At 46.3% G+C, this 22,935-nt stretch overlaps 1 protein-coding gene across 11 annotated transcripts in view; it reads left to right on the top strand.

Annotated features, from left to right (window-relative positions):
* PCBP3 (poly(rC) binding protein 3) overlaps positions 1 to 22,935 on the top strand; it is a 244,439-nt gene that overhangs the window by 78,769 nt on the left and 142,735 nt on the right. For 10 of the 11 annotated variants that reach the window (XM_047718025.1, XM_047718070.1, XM_047718043.1 and 7 more), the window contains exon 2: positions 1,621 to 1,658. Coding sequence is in view for 1 of the 11 variants with exons in the window: in XM_047717989.1 (XP_047573945.1) it covers positions 1,649 to 1,658 (10 nt within the window). In the remaining 10 variants the exon portion in view is untranslated. Of the gene's footprint in view, positions 1 to 1,616; positions 1,659 to 22,935 lie in introns of those variants that run through there. The other variant, XM_047717989.1, reaches the window with a different exon arrangement.

The following is a 22,935-nucleotide window of genomic DNA, read 5'->3' as shown; positions in this document are numbered from 1 at the left end:
GAGAGGCAGGCAGAGAGACAGGAGGAAGCAGGCTCCCTGCTGAGCAGAGAGCCCGATGCGGGACTCGATCCCAGGACTCCGAGATCATGACCTGAGCCGAAGGCAGCGGCCTGACCCACTGAGCCACCCAGGCGCCCCAAGCCTGGCAATTTTTGAATGGATGAAAGACATTGTATATTTTGCATTGTTGGGGTCTGTATTCTTTCAAATATTTTAAACTTTTGGAGGAATGCATTTAAGTTACTCGGAAAGTTTAGATCCCTGGGTGCTGTGTTGTTGAATGTTGTTAGGCAGTACGGTTTAGTACACCGGCTTGGTCCGGTGTTAAGATGGCCCTCCTGCTGGGCGGTGCTCTTCCAAGTGCTTGGCCAGTGGCCCCGTGTGGCAGGGTTTCCTCATCTGGTTGTTGGAAGTCTGAACTACTCCTGGAGCTGTGGGAGCCACAGCTGCTGTTTGCCCGCTCTTTCTGTGGGCTCCTTCCTTGTCCTCAGTAGACTGCTCACCCACACATGCTGATCGGTGTCTAGCTGAAGCCTCAAGTTGATTCACCTCGAGGTCCCTGGAACATTTCTCTCTGCAGCTCCCTCCTCTTGGGTACTCTACCCTGCTAATTCTAGCTGCTCACTTCCCTGAATTTTAGCTGCTTCCTCATCTTGGGACTCCCCTGGGTTTGCTAGGTTCCTCCTTCCTGAACTATAGCCAGAAAACTCCCCCAAGCCGTAGGCTGGCAGTCAGGATGCATCACATTTGTTTCCTTCCCTCAGGGATCATTGTTCTGTGTCTCATAACCCTGTCTTGTGTCTTTGTCTCGGTTTTCACTGTCAATCTGGTCTGTCTTCTTCTGTCTTGGCTGGAAGTGGATGGATGTCCTGTTAGGGGTTTCTAATCTTCCTCTGGTCTTTAGGCATCACTGTATACAGGCCTTGGGCTGCCTGTAGGAGCCTCTGGCAGTGCCATTTACTTGCACATTAAGTCTTTGCAAAGGCAGGGTGCCTCGTCCTGTCCAAGTGAAGCACTTTTCAGACTTGGACCTGAGACCACATAGTACCTAGGGGTTCCACCTACCCTCCTTACTGCTCCCCACACGACCAAGGAATTAAGAATCTGTACTTTCCCAACACTTTGCATCAGCTTTACGACTCTGGGTTTTAGGGGAGTCTGGGGCCCTAAACTTGTATCTATATCTTAAGTTCTGAACTCAGTCTAGAATCTAACTTTGTCTATGGATTTTTCCCCCCTCTGGGAAACTGCCTTTGACGTGATTTTTGAGTACATTCTTTTAATAAATTCCTTTGGTTTGATAAAATTTGGCATCTAAGGCGATAACATTATTCTTTTTTTTTTTTTTTAAGATTTATTTATTTATTTATTTATTTGACAGAGAGAGATCACAAGTAGACGGAGAGGCAGGCAGAGAGAGAGAGAGAGAGAGGGAAGCAGGCTTCCTGCTGAGCAGAGAGCCCCATGTGGGACTCGATCCCAGGACCCTGAGATCATGACCTGAGCCGAAGGCAGCGGCTTAACCCACTGAGCCACCCAGGCGCCCCGATAACATTATTCTTTGGGTTATTTTCTATCTATGATTTCCAATTGTAATGATTTTTTTTAATCCATTTACAGGGCTATCTACAGAGAGAGATCTCTTCACATGGTTCCATGTAAGTAGTGCTTCTTGTAATGCCTTTATAGAGGTTATGTCTTTAAATCACGTGGTTCTTTCTGCGTGAGTTGATTTTTAAAATCTTGCTTGCATTTGAAGCCATGTTTCTTGCTGCCTCTCCTTGTCGCCTGGTTTCACATCACATGAGGGACCTGTCACAGGCCTGAGAGCACCAACAGAGTCAGTGATTTGCATGATTTCTTTCTGAATTTTATAGAACCAAGATTTAAAAAGAAGCCATTTTCTGCTTTTCTGTTAAACGTTTTTCTCCCACTTAACATGACCAGACTGTCCAGCAGGGGGCCTGAGGGCCAGTGTCAGTGTGCGCTGCCGGACACGTGCATTTGTCCCATGCCTCACCAGTGCACGCCAGCCAGCAGTGACAGGTGTATGCTGTGGCCGTGGTGGCGAGTCCCGGCTGTGTGGGCGCCTCTTTGTGGCCTTGACTCCAGCTTTGCAAAACTACCTTGAAATGATTCCTTTTAAATCTTTAAGATGTCTTTTTCTAAAGTTTGTAATGTTGTTTTCTAAAAGTTTTCAGTGGGAAACTTGATTTTCAGCAGCCTTGCATGGAATACTAATGAGGTCATGATCGCAGCTAGTGTTCGTGAAGTGCTTGCTTAGTGCCAGCAGGGCCGCTCCGGATTCTTCCTGTCTAATCCCTCACTCCACCCTCACGGCGCCCTGGGAGGTGGCTACTGCTGTTATGTCCACTTTCCAAGGCTCAGCGATAGGATACCACTGTGTCGTCCATGGTGAAACCAGGGGTTGAGCCCAGGCCTCTGACCCCACGAGCCCGAGTCCCTTCACAATGGTAGGATAAGCAGGAGCTGCCGCGTTGATAAGATGGGGGCTCCGAATTCTGTGTCTGCCCTCCCCGGTGGTCTTGATGGCAGCCTCAGGGAGCCACCCGAGACCTGAGCTCAGCTGGTGCTGGTCAGAGAGTGCTACAGCCATAGCCCGCCCAGCTTCCGGCGCCTGTAGCCTGCAGCAGGGGCCCTGACTTAATGAGAAGCCCCCTCGGGAGAGACTGCGGTGGTGGTGAGGAGTTGGGGAACACCAGGTATCTAGGGCTGGAGGGTAACGGGAGTTCTGACTGATATTAGAAGAGGAAAGTTCTAAACAACAAATTGCTTGAACAAAGGCCTTGTTTGTCCTTTCATTCATTTACAAATATTTACCAAGTGCCTGTGGTGTGCCGGCACTATTCTGAAAGGCCGACTTCCTTTGGCTCAGGCCCATGTGGGGCTTACAAAAGATAAATGTACTAAGTAAACGCATCACAGTTGTCAGCTGGGCACTCGTGCTGTGGAGGAGGGAAAGGAGGATCCGGGCTGCAGGAGTGCTGGCTGCAGTGCGGCTGGGCCCACCCTGACAAGGGCCTTCGGAGCAGAGCCTTGAAGGAGATGCAGGAGCGAGCCCGGGGGCACTGGAGCACTCCCAGAGTATGGGGGCGGGGGAGATGAGGTCAGAGAGCAGCAGGGTGCCCATCAGGGGCCTGGAGGATCCTGCAGAGGCCGCTTCTCACTCTGCAGGGCCCAAGTGTGGGAGCAGGGAGCTCGGTTGTCTTTTTTTCTCCCAATGCTGGGCTGTTAAACTAAAGCTGTTATACTACTTGCTTCTTAGAGGACATCCAGATCCCCACTGGCTTGGGACCAACTCTGTAATTGTGCAAGTCTGGATCTAGTTCTCACAGACGTCCCGAGGGGAGGGCCTCTGGAACAACAACACCTTGTATGTACTGGGCCTCCTTCCCCCCTAGATCTGGTGTCGTCCAAGTTTCTCCTCCTGGCAGATGCGGAATCCGGGCCGACCGTTCTGGAAATAAGCAAACATGCTTGGGTGGGGTGGGCTGGCCCCAAGTGATGCCCCATCTCGTGTGCACAGCACCTCAGGGTCCCCGCCAGGAGAGGAGGCCCCTGGCAGCCGGGCGGAGAGGCCTGGACGAGCACGGCAGGCCGGCTGCCCGAGACCGTGATTCTGGGGGGCTGCAGCACAGGTCCTGGGAGTTACCGGAGGCGTGGTCAAGTCAAGGCAGTGAGCTTCTTAGAGGGCACCCGTGGCCTCTCCTGCAGGTGAGGCGGGAGCTGCCGGGACACTGAGCTGGTCGGAGCAGAAAGGGCCGATTCTAATCTCAGCCGAGTCCTGCAGTGCCGTCCTGCGGGCTTCCTGACGGGCTGGGCTGGAGCGGAGCGTCAGACGCTGTTCCCAGGGGACGTGGCAGCTTTGGGAGGACTTGGTTTTCCATTTGCACATCTCTGAGAGCCTTCCACACTTCCTTAGAGCGAGGGGAAGGGCATCAGTCTGGAGTGAAGCCGCTTCTGCGTGATGGCTCTGCTTGGACGTGGCCGCAGCCCTGCAACCCCACAGACTCGCAGCAGGGCCACGGCTCCCACGGCTGCTGAGCTGCAGAGCCCCCGCCTGCGCGTCTCCGCGCTCGGCCTGTGACCACTTCAACCACGAAGAGCAGGACATTAAGAGACGGTGCTAACAAAACTATTGAAATTTTCGTTTACTTTGAGGTCTTTTGTTTTTCTGTAATACTTACTGACTTGGTTATTTGATTTTTATAGGGTGTTTTTCTGCATTGCCTCCAGATAATAATTCTCACTGCAGAATTGGGAGGTTTGGCAAATACGAAAAAAAACTTTGAGTCTCACTTGTAATGAGTGCAGCCGGGAGGACTGGGACCCCTCCGTCAGGGCCCTCCTTCCCTGCTGGGCCTCCTTGGTGGTGACTCTGGTTCCTTCCTATTTCGGGTGTGTTGCCTGGGGCCACCCCGTGCAGGGCCTCCGAGCCCATCCCAGCGGGTTCCCTAGTAGGTTTGCTTGGATCCGAGGCAGTTCTTATGCCTGGCCTTTCTTCTTCCCGTCCCTAATCTGATTGGATCTCAGTCTTAGCGATTGGCCGTGCCTCCTTGTTCAAGGAGAAAAGAGGCTCTTCACTTTCCCATCCCGAGTGCTGTCATCCGGCTCTCCTGTTCCTCTGCCCTCCGCCCTTCCGCCCCCTACCCCCCTGGGTCTCCCTGGGCCTGGGGCTGCACAGGACCTTGCTCCTGCCCCATTGAGGACCCCTCCTCTGTGTCGTAGTTCCTTCTCCCTGGCAGGCCACTTCTGTTAGCATCCAAGATGACTTGATAACTCCTCTTAAAATGAAAACCGCCTCCCTTGATTTTCAGCCAAAATGGCAGATTGAATTCACAGCGACCTCTGCTGCTTCTTACGAACCCACTAAAATGACAGGTGAGATATTTTTACAAGGAAGAGGCCTCCAAGAGCTGAAGAGGAGATGACAGAGTTTGGGAGTTCGGAAAGCAGATGGACAAACAGAGGGACATAGCAGATCTGAGCACAGAACGTGGGGAGGCGTGCACACGCTTTTGCTGGGGGTCCGGAACGCAGATGGATCGCACCGCAGACAGACCCCCAAGCCTCAGGAATGACATTGCCGTGAACCTCTGAGGATGAGGGGCAGTAAAGATGAGGCCGAAATAGGTACTTCGTGGGAAGCGCGTTTGAAACCACCAGGTTCTCAGCCCTCCTCCCCCACCCAGCCTGACGAGCTTCGGCTCTGGAGGGTGAACTTGGCCCCCGGGCAGCAGGGGAAGGGGTGGGGGGGCGTGACTGCTGTTCTGCAGGGAAGAGCGGGTTACAGAGCAGCGTGAACCCGGCCTCTACCCTGTTGGCCCCCTGAACACCCTGGGACCTGGATGGCTTTCGGATGCTTGTGAGCATCCATTTGGATGTGGAGCGGCCATTCTGAGGCCAGAGCAAGAAGCACGGGCTCCTGGGCTGTTTCCTGCTGTGCTGCAGTCCTCAGGAGGTGATTCATCCTTGGCCTGCAGCTGGCCGGGGGCTGGGAGTTGGGAGGCAAATTAGCAAGGAGTACACAGAAAACTGAGCAACCGGACGAGGCCCTCACTCACTCCGGGAAGCGCCCGCTGTGTACTAGAGGGGAGCCAGCAAGAGGGTGCGCAAGGGCTCCAGAGCCTCCGGAGGAGGACAGCACATGGGCGGGGGCGGTGCTCCCCTGTCCTAGTAGGAAGTTAGTGATGGTCCAGAGGACTGGAATCCTTGAACTCCGGAGAGAAGTACCAAAGCGGGGAGGAGCCCAGAGAGGAAGATTGCCCATGGCACGTGGGTCGTGGGTCGGAGGCGCGGGGAGGGGAGGGGCACTGTTCGCTGTAAGCTTTGTGGAGTTCTTTGACTTTTAAAACTATGTACGTTTATAATTTCGTTGAGAGTAAAAATTAAAAGGTTATATAGCAAATACGGTTGCACCAAAAACATTAGGAGACCTGCCCCTGCCCATCTCTGCTCCCGCCTGGGCCCAGCTCCATCCCGTGGCCATCTGGTTCTCCCCAGGGGGCTTCATCCTCACCACTCGCCGGCTTGTGAGGCCTCTGCTTCCCTGAGCCCAGGAAAAAATCTTTCTCGTTGGGGACCTTGAGCTCTGCAGCTTCTGCATAGTGACCCCTCTCGTGGTGTGTTCTTTCCCAGGCTCCCAGACCCTGCGCCATCCTGCTCTGGCCTGTCCGTGGTGCGTCCCCTCCTCCCGCCCGCTCCCCCAGTGTGTGAGCCCTCCGTCGTCCTAACCCTCCCCCAGCACTCCGAGAGAGGGCCCTGCGGGGGCTGCTGCAGGCTGTGGGGCCCACACACTGCGGCACACGTTCGTTCTCTTTCCTCCTGCTTCTACCTCAGGGATGAGGGTCCCCCTGGGCCCTGCTTTCGGCTGACTGGCACGCAGCGTGTCCACGTTACCTGCTTTGAAAACATTGTTTTTAAAATAAGTTTGTACGGTTTGCACTATATGGGTGCGGTTGACCCTTGAACACATGGGGTTCAGGTTGCTGACCTCCTTCCCACCCAGTTGGAAATCCACGTGTAACTTTTGACTCGTCCTAAACGCAACCCTCTGCTGACCGGAAGCCCTGCTCCTACGTAAACAGTTGGTTCACGCATACTTTTATGCTGTATACTGTGTCCCTACGGCAAAGTAAGCTAGAGAGAAGAAAATATTACGAAGAAAACCCTAAGAGAAAATAAAAAATACATTTACGGCACTGTATGGTACGTATCGAAAAAACTCACGTCTCAGCGGACCTGTGTGGTTTAGGGAATGCGGCAACTGTGGGTGTGATTTTCTTGCGTCATCCCCTTTTGTTAACGTGTGTGTGGGTCTTATTCGCGCCTGTCACTGATGTCTGTCGTAGTTGGGTGAGCAGCCCTGGGCACGATCCGCTTTCCCTCTTCTTGAGGATGGCAGTGTTCATCCACGCTGGACCCCGGGTCACAGGAGATGCACAGTCCGAGAGGCGTCCGTGGGAGGGCTGGCTGCGGCCTGACGGCTGGATCGCGCCAGCACTGTGTCCCTGGGAGCCGTGGAAGCTCAAGGCGTGCGGCTGCTCCCAGCTCTGCCGCCGCTTGCACGGCCCGCCTCCTTCCCAAGAGCTCCTGCCCTCGTGGGGCGTCCTGCAGGGCTTCCCCCACCGGGGCACTCGCCGTTGCCTTGGCCATGGCGAGTGGGGGCAGTCTTACATTTGGAAAACCCCTTCCCGTTCTTAAACGTGCGTAGTGACTTCAGTTTTCTTCTCTGCTTTTAATTTTTTGCACTGACTTGTGTAATCCGCTTGGGATTTAATTTGCTGTATGTTACTAGGTGAACGTATAAGTTATTCTTTTCTTACGAGTATTGAAAATACTACTTATTGAGAAATACTTTATTTTCCCAATGATTTGCGCTGCTACTTTTGTCCTGCAAATTGATCTAATATGAAAATATTGTATGCATTAGTGTTTATTTTTGCATTCTCTAATCTGTTCTTGTGCTGGTACAACTGTTTTAATTATTCTAGTTTCATGGTCTATTTATCCAGTAATCCATTATTGAAAAATATTTTGGCTATTCTTGGCTACTCACTTTCTAGATGAACTTTAGAATGATTTTTTTTTTTAATATTTATTTATTAGAGAGAGAGAGAGAGATCACAAGTAGGCAGAGAGGCAGGCAGAGGGGGAGGAGGAAGCAGGCTCCCTTTCTGAGCAGAGAGCCCGATGCGGGGCTGGATCCCAGGACCCTGAGATCATGACCCAAGCCGAAGGCAGAGGCTTAACCCACTGAGCCACCCAGGTGCCCCTAGAATGATTTTTTAAGTTAAAAAACGTGTCATATTGAGATTTATTTTCAGATAGATCAAAGCTATAATTTGAATCGAAAATAGTTGCTTTTCTTCCACTATTCACTTTCTAATGTAGGAAGATACTCTATTTTCCCATTTGTTCTAAGCCTTCAGTTGCTGTGTGTAGCTTTCTTACTGTGGATTTTCTCATCTGAGCCCTTTTCCAACTTACTTTTGTTACCTGGCTATGGTAATTGAGATTTTTCTCATTATGCTTCTGTAATATTTAATAGTGTACAGGCTACTGTCAGTATTCATTATTTGGACATGGCCATGTGTTAAAGCACTTTTAGCTGTAATAGGTGTAAATTTAGCTGTAAATTCTGCTGAATTTTTTTATTTCGTCCTGACTCGATCCGAGTGCTTTCCCTAGGAAGCATGGTCATGTGGCTGTCTGAGCCCAGTTCAAGTTACAGGAGTTCCCTCCTCTGGCTCTTCTATCAGGTTGTTTCTCACAGTCAAAAGTGAAAGTTGCATTTTACTAAATGTGTTCATTGCTGCTATTAAGATAATCCCATGATTTTCTCCTTTCATCTCTTACTGTAGAGAATTCCACTGATGAAACTTAAAAGTATTGATTCTTGGGATAAATCCTGGTAGATCATACCGATACTTGTTAATACTCTTCTATTTGTAATACCCTCACAGAATTTTATTTGGGCTACGATAACGGTTAGTGGTAGGGTTAGGTCTGGAGTTTAGGTTGGTCCTGGGATTGGGATTAGCGTGGACCTGAGTTACCATAAAGTTTAGGAGTAGGGCTCATGCTAGGGTGACACTGCTCTAGAAGTTTCCTTTTTTCTAATTTTCAATTTTTGGGGGTCCCATGTAAATGATAGCCTGCCCCCATAACATGACTTGAGAAACTTCCACTATTTCTCTATCCTTAATTTAAATAACAAAATTTTCTATTTTCTACTTAAAAAGCAAATATTTTTGGTCTAATAGTCGATACACGGCTCTATCAAGGCCTCTAAGCCCAGAGCCCATTTTGGAGCCGATTCCGTTGCTCTCATGTGTGTGCGTGGGTTTCTTCCTGTGGAAAAGCAGTCACTGCGGGCGCTCTCAGGCCCCAGCGGTGTGCGTGCTCATGCCAGGTCCCTGTGGTCTCGGTCTTCTCCGGATCTCTCACTGCCTTCTCTTTGTTTCTAAGCCTTGGTTCAGTGTTTCAGTCAGATTTGTCAAACTTGTCTTCATTTCTTATTTAGCTATTTTTAATTTTTAATAGCTTTCAGTTATACTGATCATTTATAATTTTGTTTGCAATTTAATTTCTAAATTTAATGCATGTTTCCTTTTTCTTTAGGGTTATGCTGTTATCTTTCTAGTTTCTCAAATGCTGTTTCCGTATGTTTACCTTGTTTTCTAATGACTGCATCTCTGCTCTCAGATTTCTTTCAAGACACTTTGAATTCCGCCCCACTGGTTTTTTTTTTTTTTTTAAAGATTTTTATTTATTTATTTGACAGATCACAAGTAGGCAGGGAGGCAGGCAGAGAGAGATGGGAAACGAACGCACATGTGTCTGGTGTGTTCTCGAGGGAAGGAAAAAGGGCACAGTGAAGGGCAACAGCCACCCTTTCAGGGTCTGAAGGCCAGATTAGGCCGACTTGCATCACGGTACACGGCATCCCTGTCTACTAGCAGTACAATGTGGCGGGACCTGCTCCCCGGGAGCAGCCCTGTGTTCTGCCACAGCTGTGATTACACAGGAAGGAGAAGGGGTTTGGGGGAGCAGCCAGCCAGCTGTCAGCCACCGGCAAGGATGAGACTGACTGGCAGCCTGGGGTCACCCGTACTAGAGCCGGGGGGTTCCTAGCAGAGGGTCTACGTGTTTAAAAGGTGCATGTGTAGCCCGTGTGCTGTTAGGTCTAGGAGGGGGCTAGATTTGGGGGTGCTTCCCACACTCACAGAGAGGGCGCTGCCCATAGGCCCACCCCCTGTGCTAGGGTCCCAGTGCATGCAGGGTGGGGGCAGGGAGGGGCCCCATTTTTCATGGAAACGTGTGCTTCAGGAGCAGAGGAGAGGGATAGTGTGGTGAAGAGGGTGGCTCCTTGGGGAAGGTTGCTTCCCATCCTTCCAGAGAGAGATGAGCGATGGGCCAGTGCCTGTGGCTGCGGAGGCCTCCAGCCAGCCTTCTCTTTCTGCTCTTTATTTAAGGTGGGCATGGGACGCCTTGCTGAAGGGCTCTTGGGGAGCCCTGTGCCACGATGATGCACTAGCTGCCCCGCTGGGCCCCCAAAGACCTTAGGCTTCTGTTTATCTGCTTATGTTCTCTGCTTGGCTTTCCTTTCTGATTCGCTTGAGTGGTTTTTATTCTTTGCCTTTTTCTTCTCATGGGGATGTTGGAGAGTGCTGTCCTCCTGAGGTTCAGATGCACTGCAACCCGGCAGGAAGGGGCCGATCGTTTTTCACAAGATGACTCATTCATTCCTCCCTCTTTGCCACGTTGCCAGGCTGTCTGGCGGCCCCGCATGCAGGGACAGTGATGGATCTGGAGCGCGTTACCACTGCTCCGTGGTGACCGCGGATGGCGTGTCGGGGTTGGAGGACAAGTCACCTCTAGGTGTGCATTTAGACAAATGGGAGCTGGCCTTTCCGGATGCTTCCTTTATAAAGATTACTTCCGTTCCGTACAGACCTGGGACCTTTGCCGCTGTTCTGTAGCCAGGCCGTGCGGCGAGCGATACACTACCTCCCGCTCTGGTAAGGGTGGCCTACCCTGGTAGGTAAGGGTAAGACGTTTCCTACCCTGGGGAGTGTCAGCGTGGTCCCAGGGGCCAAGGGTGCTTCTACTTCCTGCTTAAACACATTCATTCTGCTTGTTCCAAGCCTCTGCTCTTCCTCCGGAACGCCAGTGGCACGCACAAGTTACGCCGTTCGATGCAGGGCACTCTTCTACTCGTGTCCTGGAGGCCACTTTTTTTGGGATGTGACGGGTGACCAGTGATGCACTCCCGTGACCCGGAGCTGGCAAGAGGCTTTCAGGGTGGGCCTCGACTCCTGCTAAGGGCTCTCGCTCTCACGCTCTTTCAGGGCACAAGTCTGTAACCCCCGGCCTGGTTCACCCTGTAACTGAGTACTTGTGCTTGGTTCTACCCACTCGTCTCCCTCCCAGTTCTGCTTCCCCCCAGGCCGGTTAGGAGCCTGCCTCTTACCAGGGCTGCGTCCACGTGCACTGTCTTTGCAGAGCCTGGGCCTCGGGCCAGATCCCCTGGGGCTGGCGGCAGCTGGGGAACAGCTGCTACCCGAGCATGGCAATGAGCTGTCCTCATCACCCCTTGTATCAGTTTGGCAGAACAGGGGCGGAAGTCATGGGAGGAGAACTTTCTGGTAGGAGCCCACCGGGGCTGGGGGTGTTGGCCTGCCTGGGGATCCAGCTCCTCTCCCAGATCACCCGGCGACCTTGACTAGGTCACTGTCCCTGTCTGCGCTGCTTCTCCATCTGAGACTGTGTCTCCTTACCTGTTCCCACCCAGTCTCAGAGCAGGAGCAGAGAGGCGGCAGGAATGGGAGGTTCTGCAAGAGGGTGAGGGCATTGGTGTCTTTCCTGTAATGTGTGCTTCTTGAGCCTATGAAAAGGCGGTTTCTCTAAGAATCGCTTTGTTCCCGGTGGAGGTGGGAAGCCCCTCACTCAATCCCTGTAATGCTCCGAGGTCTTTGATTATCCTGTTTTATGAGCGAGGAAATGGAAGTCAGCTCCAGACCGCGGGGTCTGGTCTCGGAGCTCCTGTTCCTGAACCTTCTCTTCATCCCCTCACTCCTTACCAGTCAGTTGTAAGAAATTCAGGTTCCAAGTAGTCGTGGCCGTCCCACCTTTCAGGAGACCGGGCTGTTCCCATTTCCACGAGCGGCTCTGGAGAGTGCCCGTTTGCATTGCCACCAAATGCGGTTTCTTTTCCGCAGGTGGAGAAGGGAGGGAAGTACAGTAAGTGAGTTCCGACGTGTCCGTCGGGGGGACTGAAAGGGAAACTCCACTCCATATTGGACAGCGTGAAGTGCAGGAGTGGGGGTGTGTGTGTGGCGGCTTCATGTTTGACTCTGAAAACGAGCGTCCAGGACAGAGCTGTTTGTTTTTTCACAGGAGCAGTTTGAATGTGTTTAGCCCTTGAGAAGGAGCTGGGAGAGAGACAAGGTTTGAAGACTGAAGCCTGCCTAGGCCCTGGGAGCCGGAGCGGGAGGGTCTGTGTGCGGAGGAGGGGAGAGGCACCGACCGCGTCCTGAGCTTGGGACCGTCTCCCCATTCTCGCTCTCGGCCCTCCCGTGGCTTGGCGATCACATCTTCCATACTGTTCCCCTGTGCAGGGCCACGGCCCAGTCTGGGGCAGATTTGTGCTTGTTGCTGGGCGTCCCTGGTCTCTAATCTGGAACATTTTTGTAACGTCCCTGTCACTTTTATGACATTGACTTCATGAGAGCAAGACCCACTTCAAAAAATAGTTTCTTCCTTATGGGCTTGTCTGACAATCGGTCCTTCTCCATGAGATTCCGTCGTGAGCCTCCATGTGTGAGGTGGGCCAAGCTTCTCAGGCTTCGTGTGTGGACAGACGCAGTGTCCGTCTCCTCTTTGGGGATGTAAAGCTCTTTGCTCAGTCACGGACTTGCCCTTCTGTCCCAGCCGGTATTGTTACTTCTTTACCCCCTTGCAACGATAAGCCGCTGGGGGCGGGGCGGGCATTTTACTTTAAGAACAGGCACTCTCTGTCAAATAAATAAATAAAAATCTCAAAAAAAAAAAAAAAAAAAAAAAAGAACAGGCAGCACAGTGCCCTTCGAAAAAATTTCTCCTGGATATGTGTGCGTCGATGATTTCTGCTGAGACCAGTCTTCACTGTGATGGTTGCAAATCGACGTCCGTCCGTTTCCAGCACTCTCCGTGCCTGCCTGTTAGCTCTGGGGGGTCTGCGGTGCGCGCCGCCCGCTCTTCTCTCGGCTTACTCACCTACTACTAGCCGTTTGGTTTTATGGGTTTTTGGTTTATTTATTTATTTATTTATTTACTTATTTTTTTTAAAGGGGAGTCCTTTTTTTTTTTAAGATTTTATTTATTTATTTGACAGAGAGAGATCACAAGCAGGCAGAGAGGCAGGCAGAGAGAGAGGGGGAAGCAGGCTCCCTGCTGAGCAGAGAGCCCGATGCGGGGCTTGATCCCAGGACCCTGAGATCATGACCTGAGCCGAAGGCAGAGGCTTAACCCACTGAGCCACCCAGGTATCCCTGTCATGTCAAAGATTTTTATTTTTTTTTAATTTTTTTTTTTTTAGCACAAACACATTTATTTACTAACCAAAGGGATGATCCTAATTAAATCAACACTTTGAAATAGTTGCATGTAAAATGTTTGTGATAAAGATAACTAACACAGTAATGGAAAAAAAAAAGCAGTATGGAGATTTGCTCATTGAACTGAGCTTGTTCATCCTCACAGCTAATTCCTATCCAAAATGATGATGGAATTTTTACTCGACTTTTTCATAGACCCGAGTACAGGTGACATTGTTCGTGACACATTCCACCACTAATTTCCCATTTTCCAATTTTCTTGTGATTGTGCTTTCCTTCCCATCCCATTCCTGATGTTGAACCAGTGCGCCATCTGTGAAGCTGCAGACCGTCTGAGTTTTTCTCCATCAGCTGTAGTTCCTTCAAACTTCTCTCCCGGGTCACGTGAAAGCTGGGTTGTTTTCAAAGTGCTCTCAGCTTTGTGGCAAGGTTCTTGCCATCAGAAGAGCTGATACAGTCTGCTTTGGCCGTTGCGCCCACTTCTCGCAGAGCCATTCCCACTCCTACTTCCTTCCAGTCTTCGCCAAAGCCTTCGCTCTCCGCGAAGCGCATCCTCCTGCCGGCTGCTGAGTGGTGGCCACGGTGGGCGCGGGCGGGCGGGCCGAGCGAGCAGAGCGGAGCAGGGCGTTGGGAGCTTGGCTGGCCTCGAAGATTTTTATTTTCTGTAGTCGCGTTTGCCCATCTTTTGTTTTTCTGCGCGTGATTTTTTAGTCATAGCGGAAAAGCCTCTCCTGTGGTCAGATGAACACGAGAATCATTCATGCTTTATCCTAGTACTTCTGTAGTTTAGTTTTTATTAACTTTTAAAATAAAATGTCAATATGTTGTTTTTTTTAAAGATTTTATTTATTTATTTGTCAGAGAGAGAGAGCATGTGCGCAAGCAGGCGGAGCGACACAGAGAGAAGCAGGCTCCCTGCTGAGCAAGGACCTTGATGTGGGGCTGGATCCCAGGACCCTGGGATCGTGACCCGAGCTGAAGCCGACCTGACTGAGCCCCCCAGGCGTCTCCAGGATATTTAGTTTTCTGTTTCACTGATTTCTGTTCTTCCTTCCTTTTGCTTTTTGGGATTCATTTTGCTGTTTTGTTTTATTTTTTTCCAACTTCTATTGGATGCTTGCTCACTCACCTTTCTTTTCATATAAATAAGTATTTAAAGTTAAAAATTTTGTTTTAGGGGCACCTGGCTGGCTCAGTCAGTAGAACATCTGACTGTTGATCAAGGTCAAGAGCTTGAGTCCCATGTTGGGCATACAGATTGCGTAATTAAATAAAATTAAAAAAATTTTCTCCTTTTCAGTACAGCTTATCGCAGTGCTCAAATTTAGATATGTGGTACTTTTATTATCCTTATAAATGGTATCTGTTTCCACTATGACTTTTTAAAAAGATTTAAATATTTATTTTAGAGAGAGAGGGCGGAAGTAGGGGACAGAGGGAGAGGGAGAGACAGAATCCTCAAGCAGACTCCTCACTGAGCACTGAGCATGATGTGGGGCTGCAAACCAGCACCCTGAGACCGTGATCTGAGTCAAAATCGAGCTGAATGCCGAACGGACTGAGCCACCAAGTGCCCCAATTTCTTTTTTTGCCATGTAAGTTACTTCGAAGTGTTTCTCAGTCCCAAACACAGCTTAGATGTATATATATTATGCATGGACAGTATTTTAAAATATTTTAATTTCTTTACTCAGTGCATTGTCAGCAAGGTGGCCTCAATGTTCATGGTCTTTGACGTGTTTGGAGGGTGGCTCCTCTGTGGTCCAGCGACATGAATGTTCCGTGTTTCAGTAAAACGCATTCTGCTGGCGTGGAGTATAAGCTTCCTGTATGTGCGTTAGATGAAGAGTGGGAATCCTTTTTGACTCTTTTCTGTGCTTATAGATATTTTTAACTGATGTATCAACCACTGATATAGATGTGTTTACATCTGCCAATGCGATTGTGGATTTACCTATTTTCATGTGTTTCTGTTCATTTCTGCTTTGTATCAAATGTTGAGACTTTGTTTTTGGGTGCGTGTAAGTTTGGAATATCTTACTAATACATTAAATCTTCTTATGTTTATGTAATGTGGTCTATAAAAACTCTGATAATGCTTTTTTTTTTTTTTGCCTTAAAGTAAATTTTAAGCCTGAGGTACTGATTTGCCCAGTGTATATTTCTTTCAGTCTTGCCATATCTGTATGTTTTAGATGCATCTTCCAAAATGGCATCTAATGGAATTTTTTTTCCTCTCAGACAGTCTTTGTCTTTTAAAGATGGGAACATTTTGTTTACTTTCATTTACTTTAATTACTTATGTATTTGGACTTCTAACTATAATCTTATTTTGGGCTTTCTGTTTGGCTCAACTTTCTTACATCTATTTTTTCTCTTCACATTTCTTGATTTTTTTTTCTTCATTAAATTTTCTTCTTCACTACATAATTTTAGTTCCTCTTATTTTCATATTTGTCTTGTATGTATACTTGATTATCTATGACTAAATTTAGTGTCCTTAGTCACATTTCTACCAATATAAGACTCTTACGATACTTTATCTCTGATTATCCTCTCCCGACTCAAACGTATTTTAATGCCATGCAGCCTTACTTATTAATTTATACTCTTCATTGCCCTTTCCGATTTACTCACATCCTACCACTTCGTTCTTCATGTCTTCTTGTACCTGAGAGATTGCTGCCTCTAAAATGCATCACGGTGAGAGTGTTGACAGAGAACAAATTTTAACTGAAAACACCTTTACATTCCTTTTACTCTATGCTTTATTTTATTATTTTTTAAAGATTTTATTTATTTATTTGACAGAGATCACAAGTAGGCAGAGAGGCAGGCCCAGAGAAAGAGGAAAGGAAGCAGGCTCCCTGCTGAGCAGAGAGCCCGATGCAGGGGGCCTGTTCCCAGGACCCCGGGCTCATGACCTTAGCTGAAGGCAGAGTCTTTAACCCACTGAGCCACCCAGGCGCCCCAATCCTATGCTTTATTTTGAATGTTTGGAAAGTATTAAGTAATTCTAAAGTTGTTTTACCCAAGATTGCTTTCAAAAATGAAAATCCGTTTTAATGGGAAAAATTGGCACGTGGCATATAGTTCTTTTAGAAGGAGCTATGTTTGCGAGCTCAGGAAGCGCGATGTATCTTTGCCTTGTTAGACATATGCACAGTGCTGTAACAACGAAGAGAGATCTCATAGCCGTAGTTGAAGTAGTTAGTACAGAGTTGCTGTGCGAAAATCAAGAAAATGTTTAAGTTGAGTTTTGGCAATCTAGCGCGTTGACGGACTTGTTGCGCCTTTGCCGGTGGCATTTGGGTTTTCTGTTTTGTTGTGCTTTCTGGTTTGGGGGATTAATTTTTCACTGAATTATTTTTTTCTCTGGGATTGTTTAGCATTGGTTTGCTAATCTACCAAAATCGGCCAGTGTTTCTATTTATGACCCCTAGAAATTATCTCAAGTTTTCAGCAGCATGTTTTAAAGTTTCCACCTTTTTTCTTGATACAGCTTGAAAATCTTCATAATTTTATATTTGGCATGGCACCTTGTATCTTTTTGCTGTTCTATAAAGTCATCCATGGAAATTGCCAATGTGTCCTACTTTAGGATTTAGTGGAGTGGCTGAAAACCGCGTGGCACAGCAGTCAGTAATGCTCCCCACTTTTAGCGGAAGGCAAATGAAAAGTGTTTCAAAGTAACTTTGGAATTATCTTTCACTTTATCCTTTAAAGTCTTTAAGAAAAATACTTCTTAAAAGTCTTGATGGAAAGTTATTTTCCTGGACTCTGGCGAGGCCGTGTGAGGACTCTGCATGGCCGTCTTTGGTTTCCATGCTGTTGAGAGACCGTCTCTCGATCTAAATGATTATCATTTTAAGGAATATTTTAAACTCTGGTCATTTTTAAGGTGTCTGTCTTCGATGTTTTCCAGTTTCACCGTTATATATCCACGTGTAGATTTCTCTATGTTTATCCTGCTTGCATTCTTTTTTTTCCTCATCAAGTTTATTTGAGGTATAATTTGTGTAGAATGGAATTCACTCTTCTTAGATACAGTTTTAGGGATTCACACTTTTTGGAGACACAGTTTTGTGAGTTTTGACAAATATATTCAGATATTAACTATCAACGTAATCATGATAGAGAATATTCGGCATCCCCAAATTCCCCCTTCCCTCCTCTTCTCCCTTTACCTCAAGCCCCAAACACTGAGCTGCTCGTTGCAATGCAGTTTCCTTCCTCAGACGGTCATAGAAACAGAAGCACAGTGTGGAGCCTTTGGAGTCTGGGTTTTTTCACTTAGCTGGATCCATTCTGTTGTTGGGTCATATTTAGTGAATGTACCGCAGTGTGTTCGGCCACCCACTGACTGATGGAAATTTGGAGACTAATAGTTCCAGAGATTATGAATAAACTCGCTGTAAGCTTTCCCACGCAGGTCTTTGGATGGATGTACGTCCTCACTTTTTATCGGTAAAGTACCCATGAGTGGGCTTTTCTAAGTCACGGGATGTGTACATTTGACTTTGTGAAAACCTACCCGGCCGTTTCCCCAAGTTACTGCTGCGCTTTGTGTTGCTCTAAGCGACACGTAGGAGCACCTGTTGCTCTTGTAATAGTGGCCCCGCTTGATGTCACTTCCTACTGTTTTATCTTGCCTCGTCGGCGTCTAGTGGCACCTTGTAGTCTTTATTTGCATTTTCCTGATGAGTAATGATATCGAATATTTTTCTCATGTTTATTTGCCATCTGTGTGTCTTCTCTGGTGAAGTGTCTGTTCAAATATTTTGTCCATTAAAATTTTTGAACCATTGAGTTGTAAGGGTTTGTTACATAATCTGGATACCAGTTGTTTATTAGATACTTGTTTTCCAAATGTTTTCTTCCAGCATGTGGCTTCAGTGTTTATTTTCTTAACCATGTTTTTCAAAAACAGAAATATTTAATACTGATAAAGTAAAATTTGTCATTTTTCTTCTTCTGTTTGTGCTCTGTGTCCTGGCTAAGAATTTTACACCTTCCCCAAAGTTGTAAAAATTTCTGAAAATTGTGGAGTTCTTAGGTTTTACATCTTGTCTTCTAATCCATTTTTCTGCCCTCAGATCCATTTTGAGTTTTTCTTTTTTTTCAATATGGTGCAGGATTTGGGTGCAGTTTCTTTCCCCCTATGTATGTATGTTCTTCCAGCCTTATTTGTTAAAAGGCTATTATTTTCTCCATTTATTATCTCTGCTACTTCATAAGTTGGCCACATATGGTGCATCTATTTCTGGACTCTATTCTGTTTCATTGCTCTGTCTGCCTCCCCTTTTGCCAGAACTGCAGTATTTTGGCTACTTGAAGCTTTGGAGGAAGCCTAGATGGTTTGGAGGAACCCTAGGATGGGTTCTTCAGTGTTGGTCTTCTTTTTGAAAATTGTTTTCCTATTCTGAGCCCTTTGTCTTTCTATATATTTTAGAATCAGCTTGTCAATTTCTGTGAAAAGGACTTCTGGGATTTTGACTGCAATTGTGTTGAATCCATGTAGACCAATGTGGGGGTAATTGGCACATTTTGTTTTTATTGAAATAAAATTCATATAATGTACACCATTTTAAGTTGTAAAATTTGGTGGTTTTTTAAAAAATATGTTCACTACTTGTGCAATTATCGCCACTATCTAATTCCAGAAGACTTTTATCACCCTTATAGGAAGCCCCATACCCATTGGCCCATGGCTCCCTATTCCTCCCTCTGCCTACCCCTGGCAACCAGTAATCTATTTTCTTCTCTTTGGATTTGCCTGTTCTGGATATTTCATATAAACGGAACCATATAATATATTGTTTTTTATGTCTGGCTTCTTCCACTTAGCGTAATATTCTAAAGGTCCATCTACATTGTAGCATGTGTCAGTATTTGACTCCTTTTTTGTAGCTAAATAATATTCCATTTGTGGATATGCCACATTTTGTTGATCAAGTGATGGACATTTAGGTTATTTCTACTTCTTGGCTGTTATGAATATTCACGTATAATTTTTTGGTATGGATATGTGTTTTAATTTACATTGGGTTTATACCTAGGAGTGGAATTGTGGGATCCTATGGTGACTCTCTGTTTAACTTTTTGAGGAAATGGCCAAACTGTTTTCCGGAGTGGATACACCATTTTACATTCCTATCAGCAATGTTTGGGTGCTTAAATTTTTTTTTTTTTTTAAGATTTTACTTATTTATCTCCCAGAGAGAGGGAGAAAGAGAACACAAGCAGGCAGAGAGGCAGATAGAGGCAGAGAGAGAAGCAGGCTCCTCGCTGAGCAAGGAGCTCGATGTGGGACTCGATCCCAGGACCCTGAGATCATGACCTGAGCCGAAGGCAGCTGGTTAACTCACTGAGCCACCAGGCATCCCTGGGTGCTTAAATTGCTATCACTGAGGGTTTTGGAGGGGAGGAGTGGGAGGTTGGGTGAACCTGGTGGTGGGTATTATGGAGGGCACGTACTGTATGGAGCACTGGGTGTGGTGCATAAACAATGAATTCTGGAACACTGAAAAGAGATTTTTAAAAAATAAATAAAAATTAAAAAAAAATTTCTATCACTTGCTCTTTTCTGATTTTTTACTTAGAGCCGTTGTGACGGGCGGGAAGCGGCTTCTCGTTGTGTTGCCCATGCTCTGTAATGACTGACGACGTGAAGCAGCTCTTCTCGTACGGGCCGCTCGCATAGCTTCTTGGAGGAGTGTTCGTTCAAATGCTTTGTCTGCTTTTTAATTGGGTTTATTTTTATTGTTGAGCTGTGAGGAATCTTCACGTATGCTGAACACTAAACCCTTAGATATATAACCGAGACAAATTTTCTCCCATTCTTTGTATTGTCTTTTGAGATTTCTTGGTGTTGTGATTTGACACACTGCAGTTTTCAGTTTATATGAACTCCAATTTATCTGTTTTTTCCTTTGGTTATTTGTCTTTAAGAGCTGTTGTGAAATCCGATGTCATGAAGCTTTCCCCTGTTTTCTTCTAAGAGTTTTATAATTTTAGCTCATACATTTAGATCTCTGATCCATTTTGAGTTAGTTCTTGTACAGGGTGTGAATCCAGGCTCCAAATTCCTTCACTTGCATATGGATAGCCACCGGTCTCAGCACCATTTGTTGAAAAAAAATTCTGTTTTTTCTTCATTGCATGGTCTTAGCATCCCAGTCAAGACTCATTTGGCCATTGATGTATGGGTTTATTTCTGAACTCTCAATTCTAATCTATCATCTACATATATATCCTTTTGCTGGTACCACACGGTCTCGAATCCTATAGATTCGTAGTAGGTTTTTTGAAATTGGCAAGTGTGAGTCATTCAACTTTGTTCTTCTTTTTCAAGATTGTTTGACAATTTTTTTTTGCAATTCTGTATGAATTTTAGGTTCAACTTGCCCATTTCTAAAAAAGAGGGCAGATAGAAATTTGGCAATGATTGCCTTGTTAAAAATATGTTGACAATATGAAGTCTTTCAGTCCAGGAACAGGAGCTGTCTTTATATTTATTTGGGTCTTCCATAATTTCTTTCAATGTTTTGTAATTTTCACAGTACATATTGAATTTTTGTTAAACTTCCTCTGAAGCATTTTTATTATTTCCCATACTAGTGTAAATGTAATTATTTTCTTAATTTCATTTTGAATTTTTTGGTAGTGTATATAGATAAAACTGATATTTCTATATTGATCTTGTATCTTGCAACTTCGCTGAATTTATTAGCTCTTTTTCTTTTTTTAAATTCCAGCCGATATGCTCTTCATTTCTTTTACTTCTGTTATTGCATTTAGTGTTTCCGGTATGATGTTGGGTAGAGGTGGGAAGATTGGATACCCTTGCCTTGCTTCTGATCCTGGGGGGAAAGCATTCAGTTTCTCACCATTAAGTGTAATGAGAGCTGCAGATTTTCATAGATGCCTTTTATCAGTTTAAGGAATTTGCTGAGATTTTTTTTTTTTTATCATGAATGCATTTGAACTTTGTCAAATGCTTTTCTACATCTATTGAAATAATTTTTAAAAAATTTTTAATCTATAAAAATGGTTAAATTACATTGGTTGAATTTTGAATGTTGAACTAACATTGCTGGGCTAAGTTCTGCTTGGTTACACTGCACTGTGGAAAGGGGATTTGTCCGGGACTTCTGCATGTGTATTCGTGAAGGATTCGGTCTGTGTTTTTTGTTTGTTTTTTCCTTGGATGTTTTATGTGGGTTTGCTCTTAAGGTAATTTTGATCTCATAAAGTGAGTGAGGAAGTGTTCCCTCCTTTTTTTCTTTTCAGGGTGTGTTTGTGTGGAATTGACATTCTTTCTTAATTATTTATTAGAATTTTCCATTAAAGCCATTTGAGCATGGAGTTTGTTGGGGAGTTTTAAACCATGAATTCAATTTCTGTAATTGTAAGACTCTTCATTTCTTTGTGTAGATCCAAGTTACTGTTTGATATCTCAATCCTTCTACTGCAACAACTCTCTTCAACATTTTATGTTATTCGTCTCGTCAGATATTACCTCTGCCACATTTTGCTCTTCTTCAAAACCCCCAATTACATCATGCCAGACTTTCTTACCTACACTTCTCGTCACTTCTTACTCGTATTCACCATACTCCGTGGCTTTTACTGTAATCCATAGCAGTGATCCTGAATGCGGCACGAAGACAGAAGGAGATCTAGACAATGAAAGAGGGGAAAGGAGGCCTGGACAGAGATTGATAAGACATAACAGAATTCATTGGTATTCCAGAAAAAAAGGCGATAGGAATAGGGTTGAGTTAATATTTGAAGAGGTAGTGACTAGCCGTTTTCCGGAATTGGTGAGAGCCACCACTGTACAGTTTCAGGAACCCGAACAGATACCGATCAGGGGAAACGGGGAGATCTGCCCATGTGTAAACATAGCATGGTGAGCCTCTAGAACGCTAAAGACAAAAGATTTGTCAGAGAGAAAAAGACAGTGTTCACAGGAGAAACGTGAAGGCCAGTAGACGACTTTAACTGTACCGACAGAGACAGGGAGGCGGTTAGATCTTCGTGTGGGGTGGAAAGAAATCATCCAGTATTCTACACTTGATGAATCTTTTAGAAACAAGGGTAAAATAAACACATTTTCATATAAACAAAAACTGGGATAACTGGATACCTATAGGTGTTTATTAAAGCATTTCTAAAGAATCTATTTTAGAAGGAAAGAAAGTTGTCTCATATGGAAGGTCTGAGATTTAAGAAATTAAAAACAGGGAAAGTCGTATGCATGTGAGATAATCCAAATGCACATTAAATGTTTAAAGCTGTGAAGCACATGTCTCCCAAGGTTAACAACAAAGAGTGCGACTAAAACACACGTCACGCCAGTGGGGAAGGAGTGGGATAGGGGGTTTTTACCCTAGAAATAATCACGAGAGTTCCTAACTTACCGAAGTCTGACATCCTCACATCCACCGAAGCAACCCAAGGACCTTAAAACCCCCATCTCACTGCTTGACCGTGGGCGTGGGATTTGCTCACGCGGTCTGCTGTGGGGAACTAGCTCTGCGTACCCAGGACACATCTGTCTGACACAACTACCTTCTTCTCATCCCCCATGGCTCCTTACGGGAAGTTCGTTCTTTCCTCCCATTTCTTGTGCTCCTGGAAGTCTCAGTCCGGTGGCTGGTGCATTTTGGTCTGGTCCTGCCTTACTCAGGATTTGCAGCGAGTGGGTAGACTTGCTGTGGTCTGCATTAAACAACCAGCTAGTTTAGCTTCAGATTATGCAATGGCTTTCGTTATTGCGGTAACAGCGGAAAAATAGCTTTATTATTGG

Source organism: Lutra lutra, chromosome 1, assembly GCF_902655055.1.
Source record: "Lutra lutra chromosome 1, mLutLut1.2, whole genome shotgun sequence".
Classification (NCBI taxonomy): Eukaryota; Metazoa; Chordata; class Mammalia; order Carnivora; family Mustelidae; genus Lutra; species Lutra lutra.
The sequence above is the reverse complement of the archived record's forward strand: the minus strand, read 5'-3'. Positions and strand labels throughout refer to the sequence as shown.